The 15,030-nt window shown below is 47.3% G+C and overlaps 1 protein-coding gene across 1 annotated transcript in view; it reads left to right on the top strand.

Annotated features, from left to right (window-relative positions):
- Positions 1 to 1,053, top strand: part of LOC143410747 (alpha-1,6-mannosylglycoprotein 6-beta-N-acetylglucosaminyltransferase A-like) — a 92,035-nt gene extending 90,982 nt beyond the window's left edge. Inside the window, exon 8 of the mRNA XM_076871494.1 lies at positions 1,027 to 1,053. Coding sequence (XP_076727609.1) covers positions 1,027 to 1,053 — 27 coding nt within the window. The remainder of the gene's footprint in view (positions 1 to 1,026) is intronic.
- Positions 1,054 to 15,030: the final 13,977 nt, after the last annotated feature.

The following is a 15,030-nucleotide window of genomic DNA, read 5'->3' as shown; positions in this document are numbered from 1 at the left end:
CTACTCAAGAGGTGCAACCAATAAGCACAGAGTCCCTGGAAAAGATGTTGGACTGTGTCTGGTGATGCTCTGGATGCCTACGGGTCCTTGGTGGCATCCTCCACCTCACAGCCTCAGCATTTTCACATCCTCAGTCATTGAGTTAAAACAAGGTCATACTAGGTAGCTGCAAAATTTCGGTATATCCTTACCAAGACTTGAGACTCAGAGAGGGGTGAACTGGCCAGCTGGTGCAGGTGGGTGAGGCTGTGCCTTCAAGGGCAGATTGTGATAGCCTTTGGGGCATTAGTGATGTGACGATAGTGAATAGCCACCCCTGTGGGCCAGTGTGTTACTGTGTTAGTAAGCTTTTTTGTCATTGTGACCAAAATGCCTAAACAAAGAACTTAGAGGAAGAAAGGTTTATTTGGGGCTCCTGGTTTCAGAGATTGAGTCCATGGTTGGCTAACTCCATTGCTTTGAGCCTGAGATGAGGCCAAACAGCATGGCAGAAGGGCAGTGGTAGAGGAAAGGGGCTCATCTTATAGTGGCTGGGAAGCAGAGAGAGAAAGGATTAGGGGCAGCAGGGAAAATGCACCCTTCCAGGACATACCCACAGTGACCCACCTCCTCCAGCCATATCCCACCTGCCTATAGTTGCCACCCATTCAAATTAGGACAGACCAATGTTACAGTTCTCATAAATGAATCATTTTGCCTCTGAGTATTCCGTCACTAACACAGGAGCTTTAAGGGGACACCTCATGTTCAAACCATAGTAGGTTCTGTGTGCACTGCAGATGTCACCTCTCGCCCCTCATCCCTGCATGGGAGATGCTGCTGTCATCCCCCTTTATGGTTGAGGAAGCTGGTAATGAGACAAATCAAGACCTGGCTCAGGGTGTGTCCAACTGGCTCCCAACTATCCTGTTCACTCTTCTTTCACAGCATGGTGGGTCCCTCTCATCTTCCAGATGGTTTGGCAGAGGTGGAGATGCCCAGTTGCATCCTTGGTCCCTTGGCTGATGGCTGTGTTTTCATTTTTAGGACTTCTGCCACGGGCAGGTGATGTAGCCGCCCCTCAGTGCCCTACAAGTGAAGCTTGCTGAGCCTGGGCAGTCCTGCAAGCAGGTGTGCCAGGAGAACCAGCTCATCTGTGAGCCGTCATTCTTCCAGCACCTCAACAAGGACAAGGACCTACTGAAGTAAGTGCCTTGGGATGGGGAGAGAGAATGGAAGGGGGTCAACTCAGCCTCTGTGAGCTTTCTGGGTTAGAGTCAGATTGAGAGGTGCTCATTCTCAGTTTCCAGGCTGTGGGCTTTAGGGGAAAGATGAGGTGAAGGCAGCAGTTTGCAGCTGGACCCCTACATTTTCAGTGTTCAGTAAGATGAAGTCACCTGGTATACTTGGGATCTGTGTAGGGACATTGTATTTGCATAAATAAAGCCACATCTGGCCTTGGAGATCATGGGAGATGTTGGTTTTGCTAATGCCATACCCATGAACAGGGAATGGAGGTGGCACAGAATCATAGCCATGGGTGGACCCACCCCTGAGACCTCTGGCAGCAGGCAGATCCCTAGATGGCCCCTGGCAGAGTATGAGCAGCATAGAAAAGAGGTGGCATCTTCAACTTTGGAGTCAGAAAGGATTGAGAAATGGGGAGGAGCAGCTGGCACAAAACTGCCCAAAACAGATTCCAAGTGCCACCTTCCCCTCTTCTGGTCCCCTCCCCTCTCCAACTTTCCTCGGGAACCTTTGGTGCATCATGCATCAGGCCTCAGTAGACCTGACTGCTGGGTCCCTCCCCAGCACACAGGTGCAGGCCTGGGAATGTTGGCCAGGGCTGTATCGGGGGGGCCTTTATGTTCCTGGAATTTCTTGCCTCATACTTGCAATTTGTTTAGTGATGCCATTCATTTCCCTTTGCATCAGCATTTGAGTTTGACATCTACAGTTCCAAGATTTCCACATGAGGTTTTTTTTTCTGGCTTCTGCCTCCTGATCCCTCTCAGTATGAATTCTGCTCTCCTAAATTTTATCACTCCCCACCTTGGTCCACCATCTAGTCTTCCACCTTAATTTCCCTGATAAGGGATTTTCTCCAAGAAACATGTCTATAAACAATAAGGACTGCTATCTTAACTGTCAAGATTCAGTCCAATGGTTGTGCTGTCCTAGGCTTGAAGGAGATGTTTCAGGAATAGAGTGGTCTTGGGGATCAGTTATCCCCCATTCTGGCTTCCTACCCGGCCACTGCCGTTATTGTTCATGGTGGTCTGAGCTGGCCTGCTTCCTCCTGTGTGTCTTGCTGTCCTGAAACATGGTATAAAACTCCCTTTGGAATGCATGGTCTCCAGCATTACTGGTAGGAATGCTCTCCTGAGCAGGACTCTGAGGGATGCTGTTTTTTCTTTTTATAGGGGAACCAGGCTTTTTATGGGGTAGGTAACTAGAGGCTACCTTGATTCCACCATCAACATAAAAGCACAGGCCAGAGAGGGAGGGGAGGGAGCTTCCTAAGAGGGCTGGTTTTGACATGGAACCTCCAACTCCACAGCAGAGATGTTGAATTCTGGGGCTGGCTTTCCACTGGCTCAGTTTGTAGATATCTCCCAGGGCAAGATGGCTTTTTGAGAACCCTGAGCACTGTATTGGAGTTCTGAAATTGCTTGGTACAGATGTGGCACTGTACTCCTAGTTCTGCCTGTATGCAGCCCCTTCTGGAAAACGGAGGACAAGAAGGTGCCTCCTGGGAATGAGACCTGCATGGGACTCCTGAATAGTGGGTCTTCCCTCCAAGCCTGGGAAGGAGTCATGGCACTTAGTACAGTGACTGATATCTGGCTCAGAACTAGCCTGGAGCCCATGCAGGTGGCCTGCCTCTAGGGTAAGGGTCTGGGTCAATGGGAACAGAAAAAGGGCAACCAACTGCTGGGAAAGGGGCCAGTGCCCTCTGTTCCATCAGTTTCTCAGCTGTAGAGTGGGGACATCCTGGGTGATAACAGGATGATAATGGATAGCTCTTGCTGAAGAACAGAATGGCCCCTCCTTCCAGGCAGTTCTAGGTGATAGAGTTCAAAAACCAATTTCCTGGCCAGACTGCCACCTTTTCCTCCTCCTTCATGCCCCATGCAGATCCACAGAGTAGAGAAGGGCATGGTGTGGGACAGTCCTGCAGTCAGACCCTGTGCCAGGCGATCGCTGTCTCCTCCACGCCTCCCCACAGTGGATATTTGGGTTTTCTTACCAGGAGGCTGGAATGAATGGTAATTTCGTAATAAAGCCGTCTAAAATTAATTCTGTGAACATAACAGCCCTACTGAATAACTTGTTCATGCATTTGTAAATACAGATAATGTTGTAAAAAAACCCCAGCTATCTGACAGTCTATTGAGTGCCTCCTCAGCATGGAGGTAATCCTGGCCCATCCATATTCATGGCCAATTAGCAATTAGCAGCTCCACGAACTAGGGCTGCTTTTGCTTCTCCAACTTGGGACTTGGTTCTAAGCTGAGCTTACGCTTTTTCCATCTTGGGGTGTCCACAACTTTTAAGAGCCACCTGTCCTCACTGTATAGTATGAATTTAACAGATTACATAAATCACGTCCTTTGGAGCATCCATGTGGCCATCTTGAATCAGGGAGGAGCAGGCCAGGGGTCTTTGAATTCCTATATGTGCAGGGAACTGTTAAATGCTGGAGAGACCACCTCGGAGCATTTGTGATTCCTCCTCTGGGCAAGACTTCACCTAGATCAGGAGTAGAAGGATCCAGAAGGCAAAAAGCCCCTGAAGTGCCGAGATCATTCCAGCATGGCCCAGTGGAGAGGACTGAGCTCCATAAAAAGGAACATGTGTTAATATGAAGCCCACTTTATATTTTGGTTACCTCTGTTTTTCTGGGGATAAAACCTAGGGCCTCACACATGCTAAGCAAGTATTCTACTGCTGAGCCACTTCCCCAGCCCTTAGCTACCCCTTAAAGGTGTATCTTCCAAAATTTTAAAATGCAGGTGACCCCCTAACATAAGATGGGGCAGCTTATAATTTTTTTGACTATAGGTTGATATGAGGGTGTGGATGTTCAGCAGAAACTGTGCTCCAGATTTGAATTTGGATCTTTTTCCAGGCTTTGTGCAGGTAGTTAAATACTGTCTCACGATATTGGGCCGTAGGGTTAAACTGAGACTCCAGTCAGCCACACGGTCACCAGAGGGAACCACCTGCTTCACAAGGTGCTGTGTGGCTAAGCTGGTGTGGTCAGTAGGTTGGGTATTCAGTGCATGTTTTGATATATTTTCAGCATAGGATGGATAGATGGAGGCATAACACTGTCTGAAGCAGAGGTGCATCTGTGTTGGCCCTTTAGGTCTTCTGAGCTGTAGAGTCTAGACTGTGTGTGCCTTGGCATCAAGAAAGGAAATGGCCCTGAATCAGAGTGGTTACCAGGTCTTGGAGAGAAGGCAGGCACTCTGGGGCAGGGACCAGTGGGAGGAACAGGAGCAGGATGTAGGACAGGCTTGTGTCCTGTCTGGGAGGGGCCAGTACCTTCCATTCTCCACCTAGTGCTGGGGTTCCTAGCCTACCTAACTCCTGTGGTAAGGAGAAGGTGGCAGCCCCATGGGAGGAGAATTTGCTCTCTTATTCTTCTTCAAGAGCCAAAAATTGTGCACTGAGTACTGAGGGGTCCCAGAAACTACCAAACTCAACCTGTAAGAAAAGTGTCATGGGCCAGTCCGAGAGAAGGTGGTACTGTGGGAGAGTGGATGGGAGGACACACACATGATGCTTGGAGTCTCTGAGAAGAAGGGAAGGGTGTGTGTATCTGACAAGATAGGACAGAGAGGCACATGCAGCCCTGTGTGTACCCTGAAAAGGTCGGGGATCCCTTAGGGATTGAGGACCCCTGGACTAGGGAGGCTGTCTAATCCAGTGAGGCACCTCTCTTGTGACTTTTGCTCACTAGTTACACAAGGATGATGGAGTAGCCTTTTTGCCTGCCCAGGGCTGCAGAACAGGTACCTGCACACCCACAAAAGGGAGCCCCCCCCCACCAGGGACCTAGGAGATGCTCAGGCCAGGGGTTGGGTGGTGTTCGAGAGGGGGTAGGGTCATACATACCCCCAACACACATCAGTGAACCTTTGGGGAGCTGCCTGAGGTGTGCCTTCACTGTGGCCCCAGGAAGTGACAGTTGCTGCAGCCCTCGGTGGGAGTCTCTGCTTCTCCCCAGCAGGTGTCACCTGCTACAGCCTCAGTTGAGACCCATTCACAGGTTTGCACTCACAAGTACACGCACACGAGCAGACTGCACAGGAGCCTGGGGACAGGTGACCTGGGAGGGCATAGGAAGACTTTTCATGGCTCTAGCAATTCCACCCCTACCACAGGGTCTGAGAGTTGTGGTAGAGATTTCCATACTTCTTGTTAGCCACATTCCAGGCAGCTGGTCTGAATGAGGTCACAGCAGCTACTGTAATCCACCCACATAAATAAGTAGCATAAACATAAATCTGTGTCCCAAAGCCACATTCTACATGTAAGCTTTTCTTTTTTTTTCCAAAGAGAGACACACATATCTGTTTATTGTAGCACCATTCACAATAGCTAAAATTGGAAGGAATCAACCCAGGTGCTCAACAATGAATGGATAAAAAAAATGTGGCACATAATCACAATGGATCATTCTGAGTCATTAAAAACTGAAATCTTGTCACTTGAAGCAAAATGGATGGAACTGGAAGACATTAAGTGACATAAGTGAGACCTTTAAAGAGAAATATTACATGTTCTTTCTTACCACATGTAAACTTTTCATTCCCAGCTCAGCTCCAGATGCCCCTTTCTCTTTGATGGCCAGTTTGGTACACTGACAAGGACATAGTCTCTGACTCTTTTTTCCTTTCAGGAAATCCATGAAATGCTCACTTTAGCCTTCTTCCTAGTTCATCACTATCTCCCAGGTGGCACCAAGGCCAGGGATGTTAGGGCACTTGAGAAAGTGTAGAACACCCCTGGTGACTGCAGGGACAAGTCAAGAGGGGTGTTGGCCTCCGGAGCAGGCATTGGAGCTGGGTCCAGTTGGCATGCATCAGGGAAGCCAGAGCCCCAGGGAGTGCTGGTTCCTGGAGCAGTGGGACTTCAGCCCTGGCTGAGCAGGAGCCAGGCTGGTAGCCTGGAAGAGTGCCCCAGAAGCCATAGCAGATGTGCTGGTAATCGCCAGATAAACACTGGCCAAAGAAGGCCGGGCTCAGGCCCCTTGGTTGGCTGGAGAAAGAAGGAGGGCGGTGCTTTTCCCTGCCACCTGGAAGCCTCCCAGAGGTAGTGGGAAATCTCAAATTCACTGTTCTAATCTCTCTCCATCCAAGCAAGAAGTGAGACTTCTGTGAAGAATGCAATGGAAATAGCTGGTGTGTGTAGATTCATGCCATCTACAAGGGAGGAAGGTGACATAACCCATCCAAGGCCTGCCAGGGTTGTGATGGCAATGGCAGTAATAATAGTAATAGCTAATATTTATCGACCACCACTCAGAACCAGATTCCACCAAGTGCTCTAGAAATGTTTCTCTAATTCCTGCAGTTAAGGACTATTTATCCCATTTTACGGAAGAAAACACTGAGCCACACAGAGACTCAGTCCTTTGTCTGGGATTACACAGCTCTTAAGAGACAAAGCCAGGAACTGAAACCCAGGTCTGCCCGGCCCCCTACACCTTGTTTCTGGAACTTGAGTGCAGCACCAGGTCCTAACTGGCTTCCACACAAGACACCAGGCTAAGCCTTGTTGTCCTGGAGAAGCCACGGTGGGGTGAACCAGTGTATCCCAGGTGAGAGGGAAAGCCCTTGGAGATAGGTGGCCAGTACCTTTGGAAACAAACAACAACCAAAACAAAAAACAAAAAAAAAACCCCAGAATATCCTTTGCAGCCCCTCAGACAACTCTGCTGTGGGGAGAAGATGGCGAAGAGCACAAGCCTCAGGAGCAGGGCCTGGCTCACTGGCTCTGCACATCCTGAAGCCTTGGCTCCTTCTTCTGTAGCTTAGATTACAATCTGCTGTATTGAAGGGTCATGTGACACTCCAAGATTCTGGGCAGGAAGTCCCTGGGAGAGCACCCAATTGCTCACCAGTAGAAACTAAGGCCATATCATGGGAATCTTTTTGAACATTTAATCAAAAAAATACTTAAAAAACCCAGCACTAAGCCCCAGTGCTGTTCCTCTGCTCGCCGTCAACACTTTCATGTGCAGCCATCTTGGCTTGGATAGTCACACAACACACCAGGTTGACCATGTTGTATGTCCTATTTCATAATTTGCCCTCCTCTGGGACATCTCTCATGCCGGGGCACACTTTTCATGTTTGGAGTTCTGTGTGTAATTCCACAGACACAGGATGGCCATGGTTTATTTGGCGATTCCCTACTTGGTGAGAAGACAGTTGGTTCCAGTTCTCCTTTATTACAGAGCAGCCTCAAAGATACCCCCCTGTGTACACCCAGGCACACCTGTGTTTCCAGAGCTGAGGTTCCTAGAAGTGAAGAATTGAAGACTTAGAGGGGCACCATTTCATTTCTGCAGCAGGAGAACTGAATGCATCTCCCACACCTCAGCAAGTGGGACAATGTGGCCAGTGACAGGGATGAGCTCTGTCCCCTGCATTTCCAACCCATGTGCTTTTCTCTTCCTCTTCAGGTATGAAATGATCTGACAAAGCTCAGAGCTGGCCAAGGACACCCTGGAGCCCTCCTATGACCCCAAGAGCAATCACTGTGTGTTTCAAGGGGACCTTCTGCTCTTGAGCTGTGCAGGCGCCCACCCCAGGCACCAGAGGATCTGCCCCTGCTGGGACTTCATCAAAGGCCAAGTGGCCCTCTGTAAAGACTGCCTATAGCAGCTGCCAGCTCAGCCCCACATGAAGTCTGCTGGGGAAGATGGTGGCTCCACTGGGCAGAGACAGGGGGGCAGAAATCATTCAGGGACTCTGGCCAGAGCCTGAATTTTTTGTCTAAGGTTTGGACTTGGGATTGCTCCCGCTGAGGTTAATGCCTCCCCCAGGGAGTTTTCACCAAAACAAACACAAGAGAAGTTGTGAGGCAAGGAGCCTGGCTTCTTGTGGTTCAAGGAACATCCTTCCTATTTTGTGAGGAGCAGCTGTAGGGAGATTGTCAATGAAGGTGCTCCAGGGTGGGGGAAAAAAATCTCATGATTCATTTAAAACAAAAGAGGAGAAATGAGCTGATTAGAAAGAACTTTGGGAACATTCCTAAACCCATTAACTTATTTATTTGGGAGGGAGGGAGGGGGACAGGGAGGGAGGAAGGGGATTGATCACACGTTTCTTCTTTTATTTCCCACTGTTAGTTATTCTCAATACTGCTGTTCCTCTGTCTGCCTCAGGCAGGTACAGTGGGGCCAATGGTGTGCTCAAGGGCAGCTATGGGGACCTGACTTCTGGAAGCAGGTGGCAGCAGAGCAAAAGAAACTGTTGCTTTGAAAACACAGGCAAACTGTCCAGGGCATTGTCATCAAGTGGAGGCATCCTGTGTGTACTTGGCAAATGGCAGCTAAAGGACATTTAACCCCTTTGGTAGGGGGGACATGGCTGTCATGTCCAGAGAACCCAGTCATGGACAGAAGACAGCCAGGGACATCTGCTTTATAGTCAAGAGAGACCCTTTCCTGTGTGTTCCCACCAACCCACCCACCTTGGCCCTAATTGGGCTAGAATGTCCTTAGAAAAGAAATGCAGGATTGTAGAATTTTTGTTAGCTAATTTATGGTAACTTGGCCCTCTCTGATATGCTACTATAAGGAGAGTAGAGGTGTGGGACTCAAAGAACTAAACTACCTTTGGACTTGGAGGGATGGCCTTCTAGCATTCAGACAGCTGAGCTTCGGAAAGAATGAATTCGGCTCTTAAGATTAGTGGAATTATCGAAGAACACCTCACAGGTGTTCTGGTGTTATATTCCTTCTGAAGTCTGATATCACCAAAGTCCAGGGAATGGGGCTCTCAGTGAACATTTGATGTTTGCTGGGAGAGCAGGAACAGCTCAGGATGAGTGCCCTGCACTGCCCTGACCACTCTCCCATTGGTGTCACTTGCAAAGGGTGAAAGTGTTGGGCAGACTTTACTCCAGGCAGAGTTATTCTGAGAGGGCTGAGCAACCCCACTGAATGAGCTCACCAGCAGGCTGGGCAGACATGTTGCAACCACCTTCCACACACCCTGGAGCCCTGTTTTTTTGTGCTCTGTTTTTTTGTAAGTTCCCATATCTGCTGAAGCACTGCTTCCATGCTCTACAAATGTTTGTGGGTTTCTCATGAGGCCCCTGGCACCTCCATGCCTGTGAGAGTGAGCCATCTTCTTTTTCTGTTTAGGAGCTGCCAGCATCATCCACTCAGCTCTGACTGGTGGTTTGGTGTACTGAAAAGCCTGCAGTACACACCAGAAACCGTTTCCTAGCACCCTGCTTGTGGGGGTGAAGCCAGGTGGAGCCTCTGCCAGGTTGAACAGCTGGGCGAGGCTAATGATGGAGTAGGCCTTCAGGAAATGAGGGAAGGGAAAAATTCTGCTTTCGGGGGAGCAGGGAGCCTCTACATCTGGAAAATTGAATTGCCTACTTCTCAGTTTCTACCATGGTGCATAAATAACAACTGCACATCCAACCTTCTTTTTTTTCCCCTTAGACCCTCAGATCACTGCTCAGTGGATCTGAATTTCACCTCCAGTTCCAGAGACAGAGAGAGAGTGGGGAGGGGCAGCCAAGGTCTCCACCCCTCAGGTGTTCCCTGAGCACATCTGCCAGGGAAAGTACCAGTGAGAACACCTCTGCCTAGAGCACTGATGCAGGGGACTTGCTGGAAATAGCCTTTGCCTGGGCCCAGCACCAAGGGTGGAAGTCCAGATAAAACCCAGTTTGCTATGGTAGCTAGTGCACGGGCTTTAAGCTTTGAAATGGCAGTTTCTGCAGTAGGAAGGGGAAGAACTGGCATCCTTACTCTGAGGAAGGACATTTTCCCTGTGAGTGGACCTCTTGGCTGCTCCCTAGCAAGTGGAAGTTTACTTGGGTTACCACACCTGTTATTCTAGGCCAGCTCCGCCCTCTCCTGGGCTCTTCAGGGAATTTCCCAGGCTGCTGATGACCATGTGGGAATCCCACCAGCAGGGGGCGCCTGCAGGCTGAGCTTGCTTTCCCAGGCAGGGCTATGTCAACCACCTTAGCAGACAACTGTTTCAAGAAGCCTGGGAGTTCAGAAAGCAGAAAACCTTGTAAAGCAACATTGTCCCTGGCAGAAGCTTCAAGCATCACTCCCTATCTGTCCCTGGACTCGGGGGGTCTCTTCACCTTTCTGATCCTCTTATCAGGCAGCCCAGAAGAGCACTTTCTCCCATTTAAAAATTCCTCTAACTTCCTAAGTCTAGTCTCAGCTGGAAGTAAACCTAAGTTCCCTGGCTGGGGCTGCTGCTCTTGGGGCCAAGTAACCCATACTCCTGTTGTTAAGGGCATTGTTGATGGAGTTGGTGACACCTGAATGTGTACCAGCCTCGAGACCTCCTATGACTTGTTCCAAGTTGGGTTCTCCAGGGCAAACTGGGGAGGGGTTTCCATTGGCCCAGTGTGGGGTGTGAAGAAGAAAAAGGATGGTGCCTCTGATAGTGTGGGCTGGGCGCCTGCAGCAGTTTTTTTATATGGAAAAATATATAAAACTGCAGCAGTTTTTTTATATTGCTATTTTTATATGGAAACCTAAACTGATTTGTAATTGATAACCAATCCACAGGGAGAGATCCGAAATCAGGATTGATGTTTTCCTGTGCTATAATCATATCTTGCCTGGCCTTTGGAATTATTTTTCCCATTGTGATCTTGAGACAAAAACTTAAGGGAAAAACATCTAATTTATTAAGAGAAAGCTTTCCTTTGTAAGGTAAATACTTTCCAGAGTAAACACTCCAGAAAGGGAAAATACACTTCTTTGAATGCCAGTAAACACCTCATTAATTTTGTGTATGCAATTTGATTTGCACATGTACAAATGGAGATGCTTTTTGCATTTTTGCTTTGATTGGGTTTTTGTCAGTGCTTATTATAGTTTACTTTTTGTGTTTGCTGTGTGTTTGGAATGTTAGAGTCTGTCACTTGGTGATGTTTATTTTTCTGCTGTGACTTTTCACTTTTCTTTGGGGTTGGTTTTTGGAATCTGGGTGCTGTTGAGGAGTGTTAGGTCCTTGAGTGACTACAGATGTTCCGGCTGTGCACCAGAAATGGCCCCTAGGCCACAGTCTGTGTATCAGGCACATTCACCCCCCCACCCCTGAGGAGGGTATGAAATCATGAGAAGTCCAAGGGAAGGGCTGGCTTCCTCCAGACTGGGCCGCAATGTGGGTATGTCTTGGGACTGCTAGTTACCAAGCTGCCTGCTACCCTGTCACTTGCTGAGATGTGACTGAGGCAGGAGGCCAGCCCAGGGAGGGATTGCATTGAACTCATTGGAAGCAGTAGCCCGGTAATACTTGGGCTAGTTAGTATCACGAAAGGGGAAGACTCTGTGCCCCTCTCCCTCTTTTTTATTTCCTTGGTGGATGAATGAATGATGGATTTAATGAAGGTGAATAATTACTCCTTTGGGAGTACAGCTGCAGTATATTTCACTGGAAGTGCAAGTGTCAATGAAATGGATTTGACTGAAGCTGTAGTTTATAGGTGAGTGTGTGCTTTTTAGATCAGACCAAGGTGGTTTACCTAGACTGTATATAGTTAGACACCACTACCTTCTCCTATGCCCCTCAATTTTTTTTTAATTAAGTACTGGGGATTGACCTAGAACCTTGCACGTGCTAGGCAAGTGCTCTACCACTGAGCTACATCCCCATTTCCCCCCATCTCTTTTTAATTATTTTTTGAGACAGGGTCTCGCTAAGTTGCCCAGGTCGGCCTTGAACTTGGTGATCTTCCTGCCTCAACCTCCCAAGTAGCTGGGATTACAGGCATGTACCACTATACCCGGCTTCAAAAATTCTTGATTAAAAGAAAAAAAAAAGATATTTTGTTAACGACAGGCCATGTTGTATGTGTTACTATCCCAAGCCTGGATTGTTTTATTTATTTGAAAAGGTTTAATTTCCATATTGGCTTTATTCTAAATCCTATCCTTCCCTATGAGGTTGCAGAGCATCTTCATGTAACTAAGTGGGTGAACATAAATAGATCCATACTCATTTAGGAAGCTGACAGTTCTGTAAAGCTGAGGGTGAGTTCCTTTCATTCTTGTTGGCTTCAACAAAAAATGGAACACCAAGTTTTTACATATAGCAAAAGACCAAATTAGCTGTATAGTCCTGGATGCAGAAAAAAGTTACCCTAGCTTTCTTAGCACTTAGGGTTTTGTGAGGATTCAGTGTTTTAGCACAGTGTCTGGCACCTAGTAAGCCCTAGTAAATGTTAAAATATTGTTATTAGCAATTCATAAAGCCTGAGAAATAAAGAGCTCACTCCCTATCTGTTGATTCAAAATAACACCTACATAAAAATATTATTCCAAGTTGACCAAGTATTGTAGGAATTACTGGTTTAGATTGTCCAAGTTCTGTGCCTACCCTGATAGTTGTAATCATACTGTATTCCTGAATGCACTGATTTGAAAATATGCCAGACTTCAGCTCCCAATGAAACAAGGCTGCAAGACTTTATTAACTGGGATTGAAAAAGGTGAAAGTGACCTTTGGCCACATACTGGACCTCACCCCACTGATGTCTTCTGGAACATTCCAGGGCTTTCTTTGAAGAACTTTTTGAGTTGGAAATTTAAAGGAGATCTCAGATAGATTGTACACTTTGAATTAAAGTTAATCCTATGCCTCTGCAATGCAATAATGGAGACTTTCCTGGGTCATTTAAGAGGAAAGAATGACCAATGAAATTTATACATTCCCCAGAAAATCCCTTTGCTGCCCCCTGCTGGTCAGGGTGGCTCTTAACAGGCTGGTTACCCCATATTTCCACCAAATAAAGGTTAATTCCAGGGCCTGGTCCCAGAGAAAGCCCACCTCCCAGGGAAAGCCACCTGATGCCCAGGGCACAGATTTTGGCCCTTTACAGAACATTCCCCCAGAGGCTACTCTTGGTTTAATGATGTTTTCCCAACTCACTTAAATATCAGTTTTCTGTTTGTTTGGGGGCTGGGGAGTGGATTTAGCCTCTTGCTTCCCTGGTGAATTGTAAGGTTTTATCTCCTGTCTGTCCATGTCGACTCAACTCTGGATAGATTGTGATTATGGAATATGGGGGAATTTTCTGGAGTTTGGTATCTTTTTCAAATTCCTTTGGTTTCTCTTCAGCTGATCGGCAGTCTTACAGTTCTATGGTTGCGATGATTGGAATTTACCTCCTTCAAAGCCTCACTATCTAACCAAGATTCTGCCACGCCTTAAGACTGTCCCTCACCCCTTCCCTGACCCCCACAGCAGGAAAGGCATGTGCCCATTTCACAGGCAGGGTCATTGACTATGGAGGATCGATGGGAGGGGGAGAGTGGTAGTGGGCACTCAGATGCAGTGGTGGGTCAGGAACCTTTCATCTGTCGTGTCTGCCAAAGCTGAGATGGTACAAACGTGAGATGCATCTTGCTCACTGTCCTGCCCAAGTATTAACAGGACCATAGCATAACAATTGATGCCAAAGGAGATGGTGTATCCCTTCTACTGTAGTTGCTGTCACAACCTTGATGTTGTTAGCTAATGGTCATTAGCATCTGTGTCTTCAAACAAATCCTGGTACAACTGTTTTCTACTATTCACTTCTGGGGTTAAGTCGTGCAGGATTCTGCAAATAAGGTGTCACTGTCCAAATGTTACTGTACTGGCATAGAGAGCTCTGCTTTGTTTTCCACTGTTTTAGAGGAAACTAGGGAGAACTTTATTTTTCAATAAACTTTTCTTGTGTGACAGGTGGGAGTGGTGTTTGTGAGAGCTGGCTGGGTACAGGGTCAGCCACAGATGCATGCTGTCCAGCTGCATCTCACAGTTTACAAACTCAAAAAGGCTGATAGAAAAGAAGTTGTGGAGGGAATCGTTTCAGAACTAAGCATTCTCTCCTTTATAGCATATCTACCAATCAGGTCAGACCACTCTCCCTGCCCTGTACTCACTTAGCAAGGAGCTGAATTAGTTAACTGCTAGACTTTTCTTTTCTTTTTCTTTTTTTTTGAGACAACTGTCAATCACTGCACCAAACATTTAAAAATCTTTCCAAATGGGCTAGTAAAATGGCCCTAAAAAGACTACCTAAGTGCAAGAACTTGCTGGACCTATACCACATTTCTCCCTTCAAAAACAGCATTGTTTGAACCAGGAATCAGTGGACCTTGAGGGCTTGGTCAGGCAGATGTCTTGGAAGCACAAGGCCACATCAAGGAGCTGGACCTAGCCTGGACTCTAAAACCCAGGCACTGCCTGGTGACTGGCTAAAACAGAGAGGCTACACAAATCCTTAAAAAAAATGCCAAGGAAATACAGAGAACCTCAGTTTGGGGATCGCTACCTCGTCATCTACTTTCCCTAAACTTCTACAATGTGTATTAGCAATTAGCTACAGTGAGAAAATCTACAGAAAAGAAAAATATTAAATCCTGCATCTATCACACTTGCTCACAGAATTTTTCTGTGCTATGTGCAAACATCTCGCAGAAGGCCCATCTGAATGCTGTGTGACTTGGCAGAACAAGCTACAGTTAAGTGTCCCTTAACTGAAATGTTTGGTACAAGTGTTTCAGATTTGAGATTGTGGGATATTTACATGTACATAATGAGACCCCTCCCGGGTGGGACCCAAGTCTGATGAAACTCACTTGTTTCTTGTATATCTTAGACACAGCCTGAGGGTCATTTTGTGCAGTACCTTCAGTGCACTTTTATTTTGCACATGGGGTCAAAAGAAATTCTCTACTTGTGGTATCATATTGGCTCTCGAAGTATTGTGGATTTCAGAGCATTTTGATTCCAGGGTTTATGGATTAGGGGTGCTTAAGCCATACCTTCCTTT

The sequence above is a fragment of the Callospermophilus lateralis genome, chromosome 11 (assembly GCF_048772815.1).
Source record: "Callospermophilus lateralis isolate mCalLat2 chromosome 11, mCalLat2.hap1, whole genome shotgun sequence".
Taxonomy (NCBI): Eukaryota; Metazoa; Chordata; class Mammalia; order Rodentia; family Sciuridae; genus Callospermophilus; species Callospermophilus lateralis.
The sequence above is the reverse complement of the archived record's forward strand: the minus strand, read 5'-3'. Positions and strand labels throughout refer to the sequence as shown.